Below are 18,598 nucleotides of genomic sequence, written 5' to 3' on the forward strand. Positions count from 1 at the left end.
AGGTAAGACAGGGACAAGGCAACTTCATGTGTGTAACTATCAGTGAGTCCCTAGCCGATCATGTCATAGGGCAAATTCAAGAAAACTGTAGCCAGAAACCTTGGGTCACAGTTGAGACCACCTGGATCAACCACCCACCACATGGTCTGTCCTGTGCTGCCCAGGCCATCTGATGGGTTGAGGCAATGCAGTGGCTGGATAGGATAGGACAAGGGTGGTGGTTGACTGTAAACTCTGCCTTATGCTTTTGTTGATGACCTATGCTTGATGGGGCAGCCACTGCTTTATGCTTGACACAAAGGAGACTCCTTGTAGAGATGGACAGACTTTAATATCAGTTTGTTGCTGAAAGCTTTTGGGTATTAGTCATGCCTCAGAGGGCAGATTTGATCAACATTTTTATCGTGAAATAAGTACGGCAATCAAAGCCATCAGAACCATGTGCAAAAATATACCTATGTAGACACAGTAACTTTTTTTTTGTTCCTTGTACAGAGCTCAATCCACCAAATTGTATCAAATATTCTTAACAAGGCTAGCTTGACTTTAAGACAATGTGGTGCGAATGATACAGGAATTTGTTCATTTATTTACTTATTTATTATGGGGCGCAGTTTGTAAAGTTTTGCACACTGAAAATAACAGCAACCTTTCTCCACATTTAGCTCCAAAACATCTTTGAAAATATCACAACACGTTTGTAAGTTACATTTTTATCACATTTAGAGCAATATTTGTGGACTTTCTCACATTAATTTTTCTCGCCAAAAATATATTTAAGATAATAATCCAGTTAAATCTAAATGCTAAATCTAAATGTTCAGCGTTAAATCCAAATGTTAAATATCAATCTAAATGTTAAATATCAATCTAAATGTTAAATATAAATGTTAAACTTTGCTCTGCGATCCTAAATATTTAGCTGATATACAAATTCAAACTACCGCCTTGCAGAAATACCAAAATAAAAGCTTCATAAAGTATTGTCTCTGAGTGTTTTGAAATCTCTTAATGGACTGACTTTACAACATTTTTACGGCGGGCAGGCGGGCTAGTAACCCGTAGGAGCTGATACTGACAGACTATGGTTGGGATATCTGTATCGCTTTATGAAGCTTTTATTTTGGCACTAACGGCACCCCATACAAATTTTGGACCTAAATGTTGAGAACTGTTGCTGTTATTTTCAGTGTGCACAACAAACGACGCCCCATAGTTTATCTTGTCTCTGTGAGCTTTTTTGTAAATTGCTTCCAACTTTGCATAACCTGTTTTATAATCAAAATAGATTTTAGAAAGAAAGAAAATGAATCACAAAAAAGAGAGAGATGAAATATTATGAAAGGAACAGATCAAATAAAACAGGCCACAGTTAAAAACTTCCACCATGCAATCAAAACTTGTGCCAGTTGTCATGCCAAAAAGCATGAAAGTTAGCTAAAAGTCAACTACAATAAAACATCATCACCATATAAATAAAAGTGTTTTCTTGATTCAGCTGTAAATGTGGTTACTTCACCTGCTGGGGCATCAGGAAAAGCCAAGTGCCAAATTCTAAATCACGACCCTTCAACTATTAAGCAACTCCTCGGGTGTTCTGTAGCCAAAGAGTTTGAAGTCTTCTTGATATATATTGTACAGCTCCCTTCGGTCCTCTAGGGGCACGGTTCTAAACCAGTCATGCACAGAGTTATGAGCCGTCATGTTTTCATAGGAAGAAGGGAATTTGATGGCGTCCTCCAGCTTTAAGAGAGTCAGTAGCTGCTGGGCATCATCTTGAAGAGACTCTTGATGTCCTAAAAAATCATATCTGAGAAGCAAAACAAACAAATACTTAACTTAGGATGAAATTGGCATGTCAGCATTCAATTGTTTGGTAAGTTGTATCCTTGCTAGAGGTACATTCCAGTTCTAGTGCATTGCTGTGTAAAATTAAATTGAAACATTAACTGATTATAAGATGTATTAATGCAAAATTCAATTGAATTATGAAAATCACTAAGTGGCCCATCTGCAGCAAAACCAAAGACTCATGAACATCCCCCTGCAACAATCAAGATATGATACCACATCAGTTTATGAGGGTTTTATTGATTGCTACTAAACAGTAGCAATCAACACCTTGGAGAGACTTAACAGTGGCGTCCAAGAGCAACCCCCCTCCATGCCAGCTCCCACTTTCCTTCATATCCACCAGCAGAACACCCCAATTTAATAACCCAACCCATACAGCATCACCACGTTCAACAGACCCAGGCTCCATACATGCAAGCTCCAGGTAGCAACAACCCCGATACTACCTATTCTAGCACCTGGCCCCTAGCAGCCCCCACCACCCAACACAAAACAAGAAGAGTCTGCAGCTAGATATTAAAAGACAGCGGAGGCAGGGCCAAGATGAGATTCCGGTCAAAACTCAGATTCAGTTAACTCATTAGACAAACATCTTCATTTCTCACCAGTTTTTATGTCAAAAACCCAACATCTAGCAAACTAGGCTTTAGCTGGTATGTAGGAAATTACAAATATATTTTTGTAATGTTTTGTTGCCCTTAGTGATTTTTTAATATAGAGTGGCAATTCCTCCACAGGTCTATAAAAATCTTAGCTTTTAAAACAACACAGAAGGTTTGAACTGTACAACTTCATCCTAAGCCTTACTGTATGGCGCAGGGGTGGCACAGGCGGTGCATCTGCCTCCAGTGGGGTTCAAACCAAGTCTTATTTGTACGGGGGTCCACCAGATACTGGATAAAGTTGTAAAATGAAGTGTGCAGGCCAGACGAAAAGGCCTCAGCCGCCGTCTTTGGTGGATTTGGGTTGTTGCCATAGAGACGAATAATATCCCTCCCAAAGTGATGATAGAAGTATTCATTTTCTGTTCCGAATTTATCCCGGTATGCTGAGATGAGACGCACAAATGGGTCTCGGACAAAGAAGAACTTGGTGTAGTGCTTCATCTTTGCCTGTGATCAACAAATATTAATAGACATCAGCCTTTTTCACTAATCCTGTTGATTCATTAAGCATCACATTTCATTGATTCTTCATTTCCCATGAAAATGTCTCTGTTTGTATTTGTTTGTTTATATGAACTGACCTTCATCTCTGCTCTTGGGAAGCTGATTAGATGAGGGAATGTATCGTGTACCAACTCTTGAGGTATTGAAATGGGGTCTTGATATGGTTCACCCTTGTTCAGGACATGCATAACTCTTTTCCAGTTGGAACATGCCACCTGTGGATAAAATACAGATATTTCAATGCTAACTAAATGACTCTGTGATGACCCAAAGCACAATGTTGCCTGTATGCCTGGGCCATTCAATTGGCGGCCCCAAATCCTTCCCACAAGCAACCTCCCAGTGGGACCAACCTGACCCACATACATAAATTCAATATAGAAAAAAGAATTGAACAGCACGTACAGCACGTACAGCAAGACAGTAGCGTGCGAGTGAGTCCTCTTACTTTGTTTCCCATCATGGATCTTGAAAAAGACATGTGGCCTTTCATAGACCACGGTGGGGAGATCGCATGCTAGAGACTGCTAGTGTGGTTGAAGTGATAGATGATTCCAAAATTAAAGTTAGTGTGCCTTCTGCTGTGAAAAATGTACCTCTATACGACACTGCAGTCATATAGCCTGCATTGGCCGCAGTGTTTTTATTACACCTGCCCTCCACAATAACATTTAATGATATTCTAAAGTAATTCGCAAGTGGTGTATCCGGCTGAAAGTCGCCAGTTAAAAGGGTTTCTCTTTCAACTAAAGAGAAACCAGTCGATCTCTGCCATTGCTTTTAAAATCTGTCCTCTTTCTTTAAAGGTGAGCATTCTACGTGTTTTGAATCCATTTTGCTACTAACGCTTGTCTCCTTCCAAGTGTTGATTCAACAAAGCCATTTGTGCTGCTAAATGCTAAATGTTGTGTCACATATAATAATTCAAGCCTTTTCTGTCGCCTTTTATGGTGTCATGTGTTACAAGTAATACTAATCCTGTCTGATTAGGGATTAAGGATATAAAAACATGATATATAAATCATGAATAGAAATATCATTGTAAATGTCATACCTACGTATATAATTAAGTCGACTTTTAAAGCTGCTGTGAGGAACTTTTGTTTTGTATCGATTCTGGCGCCCCCTTGTGGACAAAGTGATGCCTCTTATCTCTTGTCCTAAACATGCAAAAGTAGTGTTTTCAACAAAAACTTCATCCTGTTGTCTCTTGACAGTCAACTTTATCAGGCACTGTGATTATTTCCCATGAAAACAGTCAAATAGACTGTTTCTGAAGCGAGATGTCCATCATCTGTTCTGACACCTACCCCCTCAGAGCAGTTTCAGGCATTAAAAATGACAACAGAGAAAGTATCAGTGTTGCTGCTGATGGTCTTGTTTGCTATTGAAGGTCATAAAGAGGCGTCAGTATCATTTTCAGTCTGTTTCTCAGCCAGTTCAAAACTCCTCACGGGACCTTTAAGCAGGTTTGAAATTCAGTTCTAAAAAACATTACAGATTCAGAATCTGTGGAGGGTCTGCAGCTCATTATCCATGCTGTGATCTGAGTGGGCAGGGGTGCTAAGCTAATGAAACACTGGGCTTATTGGTTGCCTGAATATCATCTGAGGGGGTATACAGTATATGGAGCAGGATTTGCAGTTACCAAAGTAACTTCAGTGTTGGTTGTCAGAGCTATAAAGCTGGTACCTCTTGATTCATTGTAAGTGTATTGTGCGTGTTCATGTCAACATCACCTTTGGAATGAAACAGAAGATGATGCCATGATTGTCGTCCACCAAAAGGTGCCTAAGCTCACTGTCACTTAAGTCTTCCCAACCTTGCTTTTCTTCAGGAAATGCAGCTTTGTCTCTTTCACATATGTCTCTCAGTCGCTGCTTTCTTACTTCCTGCTTCTGGTAGATACTTTCTGCTGTAATAAGAGGAATAGGATTACATTTTGTAACCGTTGTAATCATTTGCTAGAACAACAGAGCAATAGGTTGGCTATTATTCAGAGAGATAATGACATGGGTAAAGGACAGAGGCATAGTGATTGTGATTGTTTAACATCCAAGACAGGTGTGGCCTTTTCTCATAATAAATCCTAAAGTAATCAGGAGTAAGTCACACGCTTGCTATACCTAATCCAATTCATAATGCTCAAATGATCTCACATGCAGTTAAAGCACCAAAAAAAAAACACCTCTTATACATAAAGCACATCCGTTCCCAACAAAAACCAGGATGTGCACACATGTATACAGACACTGTATTCACCTCTCTTTTCATCAGAAGTGTTCCACTGGTAAAAGCACAACATGATGAGGAACATGGATCCTACAAGACCAAAGAGATGCTTTCTGCATAATGACAGCATGGCAGCAGGACTCATGTGTGCCAGCTTTTATCAGTGATCTAGAAACAAAAAAAAAACAGAAGGCACATAAAATAAGAAGACTTCTGTGACATTTACCTGACTGAATACAAAACCACAAACCAGCCACAAAAGATACAAAACATTTGGTACATTTTTCTGAATAACTCGGCCTTAGTGTCATTTTACTATTAAATGAAAACAGAGTTGACTTAACAGACTATTTTTATATTTCACTTTCTCTGTTCTTCTGACCACTGAAAACGCTTTTTAATTTCACACTTCAATCATACACTGATGGCAGAGGCTGTTATATAAAGAGCCCATTTGTATTAACTAATCCCAATCACACTGATGGCAATGCACAGGGGCAGTGTTAGGTAAGGTCTCTTGCCCAAGGACTCTACTGCATGTGGACAGCACCCTCAACCTTTAGACTCAAAGACGAGCCACAGATGAACCCTGCCAACGTGATTTTTTTTTTCATGCTTTTACTAATAACTTAAATCAAACAACAAAAACTAGTAGAAGAAAACACTATTTCCATGCCCCTGTACACCAATAATAATACACTAACTAACCATCATATCACTTACCTTGCTGTAAATTTCTCTGATCGGTGATCTGATCCTTCGATGAAGACCTCTACACACCCATAGTCATAGCATGGTGTATTCATCCTGACCAAATAACTTCACACCCATATATCAAAATGCCACTCCTCTGCAGTCAGACTACATTCAGATGTTTAAAAAGAGGGCAGGGCATGCTACAGGCTTAAAGTGAATGGACATTCAAAGACTAACAGGGAAAAAATAGACATCATAATTTACATAAGGGTCATCTGATTTAAACTCTATTCCAGATTCTTGCTTTGTTTATTAAGGTTGTTACTTCTTTATTTTTGTCTGTTATCTATTTCTTTTATATAGTCATTGTGACTTTAGTTTTTGTAACTTTCATTCCAAAATTAACAATCATGTTTTGTTTTTTTAATATCACCCTCAAGGTCTAACATTTTGTGAGGTTACTTTTCTATGCACATCAAATTTCAGTTGTTGTACTTTTCTGCTGTGACACAGAAAAACTAAACAAGTACAACCTCGTAAGTAGGATGCTCCAGCACACAAGTCAGGGGCCACAATGCCGGGGCTCTCCATTGAAAGGTTGGCGGTTCGATCCCAGCTCCTGCCACATGCTGAAGTGTCCTTGGGCAAGACACTGAACCCCAAATTGCTCCTGCTGTTGTTCAGCAGTGTGTGAATGTGTATGAATGAGATTAGCTAATACTAATGGTCCCTTATGATAGCAGCCTTAGCCATCAGTGAGTGAATGTAGTGTGAATGGGTGAATGTGACAGGTAGTGTTAAAGGGCTTTGAGTGGTCAGAATGACTCGAAAAGCACCTAATGAGAAAAGTTCATTCCCATTACCACTATCTTCCTCACTCACAGGGGCAGCGCCCTCTGTATGCCCCTCCAATTTATGAAATAAAAAAAATAAGTGCTCTCTGGGTGCCCCTCCAATGTCCAAAACGTTAAAAAAAAAGGCCCTCTGGATGCCCCTCCAGTGTCCAAAACATAAAAACACAGGACACAAGTGAAACGTTTTAAAATAAAATAAAAAGGTTTTGATAAACAAAAGGTACCAACAAAACTTACTAAAAACATCTTAGAATAAATCCAAATAAAACATTGGGATCGCAAGAAAAGAAACAGAGGGAACACAGGAAAGACGTGCAATGATCCAACAAGGGACAGGGGAAACAGAGGAACTAAATACACAGAGTAATCAACACAGGTGTGGAACACAGGACACAGGTGAAACGTATGAGGGTAATCACAAAAGAAAGGAAACTCACTAGGGTATGACATAAAACTTAACTGGAGACACAAGGATTCAGAACTACAAAATAAAACAGTTAACACAAGACTAGACAAAGAAACCACAACAAGAGACAAGGATCACTAAACACACAAGGGAGACAGAGGATAACTAATACAGAATAAACATGGGGAGGAGCTTAGGCGTGAAACACAAGGAAAAAAATAAACCAGATATTGACTCATGACAAAAACGTAAAAAATTGCCTCTGGATGACCCTAGCAATCTTTGGATGACCCTCCAATGTGGGTTTGAAAGGAGGTGCCATTTTTTGTTTTGTTTTTGCCCCTTCCCCTCAAACAGCCTGAGTATGCAACTGCTCACTCACTTACTTTTTATTAAGATGGACATCATTTCAACTCTTTTACTTTGAGGCCAAAAGATTTAGGGCTCCTTCTGCTGGCTGACTGAATGTAGGCCTTATGACCTATAATGTTCACTGAAGGAAAACAGGTTTAACTATAAAAATTGAAGTACATTTTATCATAATCACAATTTAACATAGAGTATGGTCTAGACCTGCTATGTTTGTAAAAGTGTCTTGAGATAGCCTTTGTTTTGGCGCTATACAAACAAAGCTTGATTGATTGAAGGATTGAGGGATTGAGGGATTGATTGATTGAATGATTGATTGATTGATTGATTGATTGATTGATTGATTGATTGATTGATTGATTGATTGATTGATTGATTGATTGATTGATTGATTGATTGATCGATTGATTGATTGATTGATTGATTGATTGATTGATTGATTGAGAGGGATTTTGACAGATTTATTGTTGTAAACTTCTGAGAGGTTGTCACACTGTGTGGTTGTTATTGTAAGCCACAACGTTTTGTGACACCAGTTGTGCAAGTAACTCAGTTATTATCCACCAGTCACTTTGCCAGTGAAAGTTATTTGTTTTGCAGGCAGTGGCCACAGTTCTGGGATGCATTGCAATGTCAGATGTGTTTTGATAACAATTACCCAGTGTGTCTATTTAATCTCTGTGTTTCCTCCCTTCTGTGTCGGTTCATTGTGCTTGTGACATGTGTTTTTTGATGTGTTAAGTGTCGTCCTGTGTCCCAGTGTCCCAGTGTTTTTGTTCCATGGATTTAGTTTAAGTAAATCGTTTTATCGCTTAGGTTTTGTTAATTAAATAAGTTTTGTTTTGAATCTGCACCTAGGTCCTCCACCTCATTTCTTCATTTCTGACAATGAATGCATATTTTACCTTGTTTATAAGATTCTATTATTCCTCTCTATTATCATGCTCTTTATATTGTGTATTCTGTGTACATCCTCATCCAGATGTTTTATATATTACTATATGCTCAATAAAAAGAAAAAGACAATTCTGAGAAGATGCATTCTTTTCTATATACACTAGAGGTCAGTAGTTGATTAAACTAAACGTCTGATCACTTGGCCAAGCACACCACATCACAGCTTCATTTGGTGTCCTACCTTAACTGAAGCACTGTTTTCCAGTGATAACATGTTTATTCTTTTGACCCTTAGACAATAGGTAAATGTAGCTGCAGATTATTTGAAAAGGGTTTCCAACATAAAACATTATGTTTATTTTCCCATCCTGCTCATTGTGTACACATAACTACACACTATTAGCACACACTTCTTTCACTATGTATTCAAAAGCATCACTTTGATGCCCATATTAAAACACCTTACTTTACCCGTCTTTATTGCAATCGCCTATATGCCCAGATAAGCCAATTGTCCCTGTACATTCTTCAACTGGTCCGAAATGCAGCTAGTCTTCTAATTAGTTCCAAGAAGAGGGATCATATCGTTCATGTTTCGGCCTCTCTTCTCTTTCGGCCTGTGTTGCTTGTTTTGTTTTTAATTCCCTGAATGGCCAGACTGGGACTGTTATGAATAACTTAAGGCCCTTTGACTGTGGACCAACCTTTCCTTCCCTGAGCAGGTCTCTTTCAAGTCTCCCTCAAAGTCACTTCTGTATGTTAACTTTGGACTCCTATTTTCCTGAATAGGCTACTAGTTTTCTGTATTTCTTTGTGATTTCTGTGTTGTTGTTTGTTATTATTGATTAAAGAAACCATGGGAAGAAACAATAGATGAAGTAATCAAACCTTGTTATTAAAATCTCAAGCCTGAAGTTTTCTCTGAGACAGCAGTGAGTGGGGTCAACTGACTCTCCTGGCAGAGCAGAGAGGAGTAGTTGAAGATGATTAGGGTTAGGTGGTCATTTCTCTTCCCCTCAGTCTCTGAACATACTGCCACTGCACTTTGTCAAGTTTAAGTTGTGAAGAAGCATGAAGTTGATGTTCGCCCCACAGACTGAGTATGTAAGTAATTGCCTTACTAAAAAAAAGAGGTGATGTATTTGGCTTCGTTTTAACTTGTATTGGTACAACAGGAACTGAAGAGAACCCTGCTAATCCTCCATTTAGATTTATGGCTGCATTAATGATGTAAGTTCAGTCATGTTCTTGTTTGTTGTTGTTCTTAATTACAAATGACAATGTATTGATTTATTTATCATTCATTGTACAGAAACAAATCAGACATTCTTCATACACCTCAATTCATCTTCTTGTAGTCAATAAATGGTTAGAAAAGACTCGTGGATATCTGTGTTTAAATGTGCACACGAGCTAAGGGTTTAATAATCACTGTTTTCTAAGATTAAAGTAACTGCGCTTATTATAGCAGAGTGTTTTTTCGCTTGTATATTTTTTTTTCTTGTTTTTATGCACAAAAACTGTGGAACTCTGCCTCTGGACATTAAAACGTTGAGCCATTTTTATCAATGTTATTTCTCTGATATTTATTTTATTTTTTGTAATTTAATAATTTTGTTTTAATTTATTTTATTTTATTTCACTTTTTTTTTATTTCTGTACAGCACTAACCCTTAACTATATCACTGAAAGCACACAGTACCAACCACCTCATCACAGGCCTGCCTGGCAGTGCTTATCTAACTGAGATTTACGTGTTTTCATTTAAACATTTCATTGGGACACTTTAAAAGCAAATGTTAGACAGTGTGAAAAAAATGTTCCTCACATGGAAAGCCTCAGTCCAGGATGTGAACCAAGAATCATTTTGTTGAAGATTGTCCGTACTAACCACCACATGCCTGTAATGTTCAGAGTTCTTTCCCAAAACTAACCAGATCGAATACCATCCTGTTACTGTTCCTAAAGTCATCAGATTACATGTAATCAGAGTACTTTCCAAAGAGTCGTCAAATCACATGTAATCAGAACGTAAAAAAAGAGAAACTTTTTGTTTCCGAAGTGATAAAGACCTGATGCTTTTTCATCTGAGCTCTGACACCTGACTCCAAGATCTGAGGATGTCCTAATATGTAGGCTACAACAGGAGTATTAGGCTACATTACATGTGTATCCTTTGTTGAAATATTCTTTTATTATTTCCATGTCCTCCTCTATTCCTTCCAACTCAGTTTAAAATTCATGAAGGGACTCAGCTGAGTAGTAGTAACAGAAACAGGAAATGATGTTGAGCTGTTGGGTTCTGTCCAATCAGAAACAAAACATGTTGTCCCTCCCCTTTCCGTTTTGTGAAATGTTGTTGTGTTTTGTGAAAAGCTGTGTTTTGTGAAATGTTGTTGTGTTTTGTGAAATGTTGTGTTTTTCCCTTCAGGGCCAACATATAAACATTATCAACATGACATGAAAAGGAACACCAATCAGCTCCGTCCAGCCCTTGTGACTGGGTTTGAAGCTACATTGTTGCCCATGGTCGTAGCAGGTGTTGACTCAGCTACATCCAATTAAAAGTAGTTTGTGTTGTCTCTTATAGTTTGATCTGTTTGTGTAATGCCTATATAGTTTATATCTGATAACTTTGATTATACTTCTTTTCACCACTAGCTACTTATTCGTATGATCTTCGCACAAATATAATTTGACTTAAATTGAATTGACCCATGAAAAAAAATGATTGTCTACTCGTATACTTACATACAAACTCACAGATTCACAGTGTCACAATCATTGGCAGAGAGAGAGATATGGAGACTTCGAGCGTTCACTCCTTAACAATCAATAAATCAGTCAACCAATCAATCAATCAATCAGGTATATCGGTAGCCCCCGTTGTGCGCCTATACCGGGGGTCCTGATGCACAGCCAGCCCCCGTCACAACTGCGTCAGCACTGATGAGCTCAGCGTTCCCTGTAGGGAGGGGGAGAGCAGCTCCGAACAGGGGATGAGAGAGAGAGTGAGACAGAGAGAGAGAGAGAGAAACGGGGTGTTGCCGCCTCTGAGACACACTCACGCATCACTGAGGAAAAGCAGCAAGGCGCGGACAGATCTTTCCTCCATCTTTCTCTCTGGAAAAAAACAGGGCATCTTTTCAATTATTCAAGCCCAACTGAGAAAAATTAGGGCCGAAGGATTGTGAAATATACTTTAGTGCGACACTAGGCAAGTGTCTGCTCAGTGGAAAAGAGAAAGGGGGGAGCTCGTTGGAAAAGCAGGCGGACAGTTTCAGCACCTTGGTCAGTGACAATGGCTCCATTTGTGGCGGAGGGAGATCAGCTCGGTGAGTAGGCTCATGGACTCATGGAAAACAATTCAATAAATACAAAGCAGATGTTTGAGTGTGTGAGGCGCTGTTGGCCTTGAGTTCGTCTATCATGAAGATGTCAATAACAACACCCTATGCGCTACACGCCTTGATCTATATTATGATGTACATTTTGTCTTCTTGTTGAATATTTAAAGTCAGTATGGGTTTGGTGGATGGGCCTGTTTTTGTTTGTTGTTTTTTCTAAAGAAAAAAACATAGGTACCAGTTAATTGGAAACATTGGCTCTCAAAAAGTCCAGTTTAAGGAGGCATGGAGCATCCATTTTGGGCGACTCTTATTCATCAAACAGTGATGTAGGCCCTATTGTATTTCGTCATATCAAGAAGGTGCATTAATCATTACAGGAGAGCAGAAGCCCCCGCCCCCCGCCACGTCCACCGGTTTGTTTGTGTTTACCGTTGTTTTACGCGTGTAAAAGCAGCCCCCCAGCACGTCAGTCTGAAATATTTATGAAAAGTAAAAGAGACAAGTTCTGTGATTTAAAATTGAACTGGCCTACTCCCTTGTTTACTCCCTGGCGGATTGGTGATGCTCTTTATACGGATACCTACCTCTATCACAGCAAAATGTGCCGGGTCAATACACTTGAAAGTGATATCCAGGCATGATACCCACCCATCCCCACCCATCCACCACCACCACCTCCACCTCCTCTTTGCATGGGTGTAATTTGAGCGCTTCTGACTGAGCCTCTCAATCACAGGAAATGGTCCATGTTCAGGGGCGTTGTTCGGGATTCTGGGTCCAATGAAGATCACATCTGGCCCCACCACCAAAGCCCAATCTAACCTGCAACATTATTAAGCCAAATCTCTATTATGCGAATGACAAATTGAAGACTTTGCAAAAATTTTGAGTAAATGCTCATAAGGGGGGGCTTATGATATTTCCTCAGTAGCATCTGCTATATTTGTTTTGACAAACCTACTTTACAGGTCAACATATATGGGGCTCCATTTGTAAAGTTCTGCACACTGAGATTAATTTTTAAAAGTCCCTTTTTCTTATCAGATTTAGAGCAATATTTGTGATCTTCACATTTTTTTGTTGTGAAAAATATATTGAAGTTACAATCACTGTTAAATTCAAATGTAAAATTTTAAATCTAAATGTTAAATGTCAAATCTGAATTAAATATAAATCAAAATGTTAAATATAAATCAAAATGTTAAATATAAGTATAAATGTTAAATATAAATATTAAATATAAATATAAATGTTAGGTGTAAATGTTGATCGTTAAACCGTAATGTTAAATCTAAATGTCAAATATTAAATCTAAATTTTAAATAGAATACTAAATGTTAAATGTAAAGATACATATTCAATATAAATGTTAAATGTCAAATCTAAATGTCAAATGTTAAATCTAAAGCATACAATGATAACACTTGAGCAAGACTAATATCCTCTTGAAGAAAATGTTCTTCAGATAGAGAGAGAGAGAGAGAGAGAGAGAGAGAGAGAGAGAGAGAGAGAGAGATTATCACATTTAGAGCAATATTTGTGATCATCTACTAACGGTTCCCCATGCAAATTCACACTGCCGCCTAGCGGAAGTACCACAATAAAAGCTTCATAAAGCGTTACAGATATCCTAACCATAGTCTGTCAGTACTGACTCCTATGGGTTACTAGCTGGACTACCCCACGTAAATGTGTTAAAGGCAGCTTTGGAGGTTATAAAGAGATTTCAAAATGCTCAGAGACAGTACTCAGTCTATGGTACGGACTAGTAAGTGGCTATTGCTTATTCTGTATCACTTTATGAGGCTTTTATTTTGGTATTTCTGCCAAATGGCAGTGTTAATTTGCATATTAGAAAAATATTTAGGATCACATAGCAATGTTTAACATTTAGATTTAACATCTAACATTTGTATTTAACATTTATATCGAAGATTTAAGATTTATATTTATATTTATATTTAGCATTTGAATTTAACAGTGATTGTAAATTAAATATATTTTTCACAACAAACTTGAATGTAAAAAAGGTCACAAATATTTCTCTAAATGTGATAAAAAGTGACTTAAAAATTCACACTACGTTTTCATGTAGTTTGTGAGCTAAATGTGTAGAATTGTTACTATTATTTTCAACTTTACCAAAAGCGCCCCATACATCTCTGAATCCCTGAATGGTCAGGACACCCACCCCCCCTCCCCAACCCATTACAACGCCCATATCCATGTTGCCTTCATTAATATTGATCATTAAACCCTGACTGCTTGAGAATGATACATGATTGCTATAGAGTCACCACCAAACATAAAGCCACAGACTTTAGAGACAAATATTCTGGTCACATGACTCCACAGTAACGCTTTAGTCGTACTATAGAAACAGAAGTGCCATTACCATCTTTGTATGAAGTATTGTAGTACTACTGAATGGATTTAGGTTCCCTGAAGTACCACTACAGCTTAAAAAGAAACCATTTGGGTGTTGTTGTTTTGTAGCATGAATAGAGTACACTTTTGGTGTGTCATTAGGGTTGGGCAGATTTTCTTGTTTTCATCTCTCATCTCTCTTGTTTTCTTTCTTGCCTTAGTGCAGCAGTCAATATGTTGAGGTTGTACATGCTGAACAATTGTTTCATTTGTAATATTTCATTGTAGCTCCTTTCCCCCTCTACCTTTCCTGTCTTCCACAGTGGCAGTGCCAGTAGGTGTTGCAGTGATGAGTGTCTTTGGCCTTGTCTTTACTGCTTCAGCATTTGCATGGATATGTTGCCAGCGCAAAAACACCAAATCCCAGATGACACCACCTTACAAGTTTGTGCACATGCTCAAAGGGGTCGACATCTACCCTGAGAGCCTCAGCAACAAGAAAAAGTTTGCTGCAGCTGCTACTGCAACAACTAATGACAGCAACAAAACTGATGTAAATGGAAATTGTCATACTGCATCACTAATGAGTCATGCCGGTAATGGGAAAGTGGCGGCAAGTCCAAATGATTCTAGACAGGTTCTGCACCTGGATCTGGAGAAACGGGACTTGAATGGCAACTTCACAACCAAATCATTTAATCCTCCCCACCCGAAGGTGCGAAGCTCACCAGACTTGGAGCTGCCCTCTCCACATGCAGGTTTCACCCAACCTGGAATGATTGACCACCATGACCTCCCTTCACCATCAAGCACCCTCTCAAGCCAGGCACCTACCCCAGCTGTTGACAAGCCCCAGGGAGAGGAAAAGGAGGGTGGGCTGGGAACTCTCCATTTTTCTCTTGAATACCAGCCAGAGAAAAAAGCATTTGTTGTCCATATTAAGGTATTGTAAATGATGTACAGATATTGTCATGAAACCGAATTTATTTATGAAATCTGGAATTATAGTATACACAGTCTTGACTGATTTCACATTTTGATACAGGAAGCCCATGGTCTGACCCCAACTGATGATCAGTCGCTGACCTCTGACCCCTACATCAAGCTTACGCTGCTGCCAGAGAAAAAGCACAGAGTTAAGACCAGAGTTCTAAGGAAGACCCTGGACCCTGCCTTTGATGAGACCTTCAGCTTCTATGGAATCCCACTTGCTAGAGTGTCTGAGTTGGCACTTCACTTCATGGTACTGAGTTTTGATAGGTTCTCCCGTGATGAGGTCATTGGAGAGACCCTTGTACCCTTGTCTGGGATTGACTTATCAGAAGGGCGTGTCCTGATGAGCCGTGAGATTATCAAGAAGAATGTCAAGGTGAGTTGAAACACTTTTAAACCTTTCCCCAAACCATTCCAATACTGACCCATCCCCTCAATCAAGCAAGGAAGCAACCTTTATATAGAGCCATTTAACAACAAAAGTAATCTCATGATGCTACGAAAAGGTCTGGACCATACTCTTTGTTTATATTATAGTGAGTGATTCTTCAGACCAAGTAATACAATAGAATACTTAGGAAATAAATCAGAAGTGACTCCTCCATTTACCTTCTGAAACCTATTTAAGATAAAAGATTACTATGAAATAATGGAGCTGCCTCTAAATCACCTGAATACAAATGCATATTAAAACTCTGTCGGATGAATCTGTATCACAAATTACAGTTGTAGACCTGAATGTCGATATCATACTATGCGCATGCAACTCAATCAATCAATCTTTATTTGTATAGCGCCAAATCGCAACAAACGTTAGCTAAAGATGTTTTTACAAACAGTGCAGGTCTAGACCGTACTCTATGTTATAATATTAACAAAGACCCAACATCAAGACAGGATAAGATCCAGTCCCCTCTTACTGACAGAATCTGATCTCATCTTAATCCACCATGAGCATTGCACCTCACAGTATTTAGCTAGTTACTGCAGGAAGGAAAAACGTCTTTTTAACAGGCAGGAACCTCGAGCAGAACCAGATTCATGTTAGACAGACATCTGCCTTGACCGAATTGGGGTTGGAAAGAGGGATAGAGGAGAATAAGAGAGAGAGGTGGTGTGTGTGTGTGTGTGTGTGTGTGAGTGTGTGTGTGTGTGTGTGTGTGTGTGTGTGTGTGTGTGTGTGTGTGTGTGTGTGTGTGTGTGTGTGTGTGTGTGTGTGTGTGTGATTACAGCAATGACACAAATGCTTCACTGAACAACAAATCAGGGCAAAAGATAGGTTCATTTTATAATTAAAAAGAGCTTTGTTTCTACTTTATGTAAGGTCTGCTGCCTCAAATATGTTCTGTTGCTATTTTATGACTGCTTTGATGTAGATCAACTAGTCTGAAAGTCTGTCTTCTCTTTTTCCTTTCAACTTCGGCCTGTTTTTACATCACTTTATGTTTAATATTTTTCACCCACTCTCTCACTCCTACCACATTTTATCCCTGTCTCTTCACAGAAGTCAAGAGGCCGTGGCGAGTTGCTGCTCTCCCTGTGTTACCAGTCTACCACTAATACTCTGACTGTGGTTGTGCTAAAAGCTCGCCACCTGCCAAAGACGCAAGACAATGGACCTACAGGTATTTACTCTTTTAAATCAATCTTCCAAGATGCAATAAGTGGAATTTATAACCTTTAGAAGCAGTTAGATTGGTTAGATTCCATGTCTGGATTTGTGAAAAAGTCTATCTGTAGTGTCAGGTTATAGAATCCATGTTTCCAAAGAAAAACACAAATGCATATAGACAGCCATAGACAAATATTCTGCTCTCCCTAAAATGCAGTCAAAACTGCCTTGGATGCTCTGATTGTTGTTTTATCGATTCAGCCACTGCACTGAAGTAACTTGAGCAAGATATGATAGAGAGCACTTAAGTGAGCACCTCCACAATCACACAAACACATGCACTTCCTCTCACACACATACACAGTTCTTATCACTAATCCCTCTACTGACCTCTGTATTGATCCGGCATAGGAATAAAATGCCACTCAGAGATGTGTATCCACCAGTCATTTGTCGTCTTTCCTTATCTTGATTATCTGTTTTTGTCATTCTTTATTTTAAGATCCCTACGTCAAGGTCAACATGTACCATGGGAAGAAACGTGTGTGCAAGAAGAAGACGCATGTGAAGAAGTGTTCACCCAACCCCGTCTTTAACGAGCTCTTTGTCTTTGATCTGCCTTCTGATGAGGGCCTGATGGACACCAGTGTAGAGCTTCTGCTGATGGACTCTGACACAGGAAGCTCACGCTCTCCCAACACCACCATAGGGCGCCTGGTACTAGGCACATCTGTGGTGGGCATCCCTGGTGAGCACTGGAGAGAGATCTGTGACCATCCACGTCGGCAGATCGCCAAATGGCACATCTTGTCAGAAGATTAAAACCCTGTTGTGTTGTCCGATTCCTTTATTGATAACTGATCTAGTCAAACATTGAGAGGGATGGAATGAGAGAGTGCAAGATTTATTGTAAAAGTTTCTCAGTAGTCTATGGACTGTGTGTGTGCATGTGTGTGCGTGTGTGTGAGTGTGTGTGAGTGTGTGTGTGAGTGTGTGTGCGCGCGCCCGTGTGTTGGAGTGGGCATTTGGGATTTCATCTCTTTCAACACTTATCTTTGAAGTTATTGGGGTTCACTGGGGACAGTTGGGCATGACAAAGGGACCACATAGCTTTAAATGATCCCAAAGACTGTCACTGAAAATCATTTGGTAACATGCAACTTTATCTCCACATAAACAACCAATTGTAACAGTAATTGAGTGCAGTGCAGAATTTCTTAAACATTGCTATTGTTTTCTCTTCTTGTAACTTCGTTTTTTCCTCTTTTTTTCCTTCTTTGAATATGAATCTACTTTATGAAAACCAGGATGAACCGCATCTTGGAAATGCTGTAAAAATGTATTATTAAAATTTGTTTTATAACAACATTTTCTTCATATAGAAGTGGAATGTTTTTAATTTATGGTTGTATTTTTACTCTGAGAGTTAATTTCTTTACATTTTTTTAACATTTTTTTAAAGTGGTTTTTGCCATTAAGAATGGGGAGGTGGTTTAAAATAAGACAGGAACGGCCAGAGTACATTGAGGACAGTTAACTGTTCTTTGTGTGTGCGTGTGTGTGTGCGCATGTGTGTGTGTCAGTGTCTGTGTTTTGATACGCAAGTGCTTGTGCTGATGCAACTGTCTGAATGTATGATTGCACATGTTTGTAAGCTATGGAGCAATGCCACATAATGTTTCTGTTGGTGTTTTGTCCCTGTTACTTTAAGCACATAGACAGCTGAAGTGTAAATGTATGAATCTTACTATAAAATATGGCAAGTTCTGAGGAAAAAAGAGTTTGACGTCTTCATTTGA

General features: G+C 39.0%; 2 protein-coding genes across 3 annotated transcripts in view; one reads left to right on the top strand and one right to left on the bottom strand.

The window, feature by feature from the left end:
• Positions 1-908: 908 nt before the first annotated feature.
• The window catches only part of LOC117807674 (carbohydrate sulfotransferase 12-like), a 31,243-nt gene continuing 13,553 nt past the window's right edge, over positions 909-18,598 (bottom strand). Inside the window, exons 2-6 of the mRNA XM_034677032.1 lie at positions 5,286-5,423; positions 4,763-4,938; positions 3,101-3,238; positions 2,662-2,966; positions 909-1,810 (exon numbers count right to left, since the gene is read on the bottom strand). Coding sequence (XP_034532923.1) covers positions 1,570-1,810; positions 2,662-2,966; positions 3,101-3,238; positions 4,763-4,938; positions 5,286-5,400 — 975 coding nt within the window. The 5' untranslated portion in view covers positions 5,401-5,423 and the 3' untranslated portion in view covers positions 909-1,569. The remainder of the gene's footprint in view (positions 1,811-2,661; positions 2,967-3,100; positions 3,239-4,762; positions 4,939-5,285; positions 5,424-18,598) is intronic.
• Positions 11,371-18,571, top strand: syt4 (synaptotagmin IV). 2 transcript variants are annotated; one of them, XM_034677031.1, is made up of 6 exons: positions 11,371-11,812; positions 14,518-14,747; positions 14,910-15,137; positions 15,240-15,563; positions 16,692-16,812; positions 17,302-18,571. In XM_034677031.1, exons 1-6 carry the CDS (start codon positions 11,779-11,781, stop codon positions 17,619-17,621), a joined length of 1,257 nt encoding a protein of 418 aa, XP_034532922.1. In that variant the 5' UTR covers positions 11,371-11,778; the 3' UTR covers positions 17,622-18,571. The 2 variants fall into 2 exon arrangements, with proteins under 2 accessions (XP_034532922.1, XP_034532921.1); XM_034677030.1 differs by having other exon boundaries at positions 14,518-15,137.

This window comes from Notolabrus celidotus, chromosome 23 (genome assembly GCF_009762535.1).
Source record: "Notolabrus celidotus isolate fNotCel1 chromosome 23, fNotCel1.pri, whole genome shotgun sequence".
In the NCBI taxonomy this organism is placed as follows: domain Eukaryota; kingdom Metazoa; phylum Chordata; class Actinopteri; order Labriformes; family Labridae; genus Notolabrus; species Notolabrus celidotus.

Coding starts and splice junctions, on each gene's coding strand:
- syt4 (XM_034677030.1), top strand. CDS start 11,779: ATGGCTCCATTTGTGGCGGAGGGAGATCAGCTCG. Junction 11,813..14,517: donor GGCGGAGGGAGATCAGCTCG/GTGAGTAGGCTC, acceptor TGTCTTCCACAG/TGGCAGTGCCAGTAGGTGTT. Junction 15,564..16,691: donor TTATCAAGAAGAATGTCAAG/GTGAGTTGAAAC, acceptor GTCTCTTCACAG/AAGTCAAGAGGCCGTGGCGA.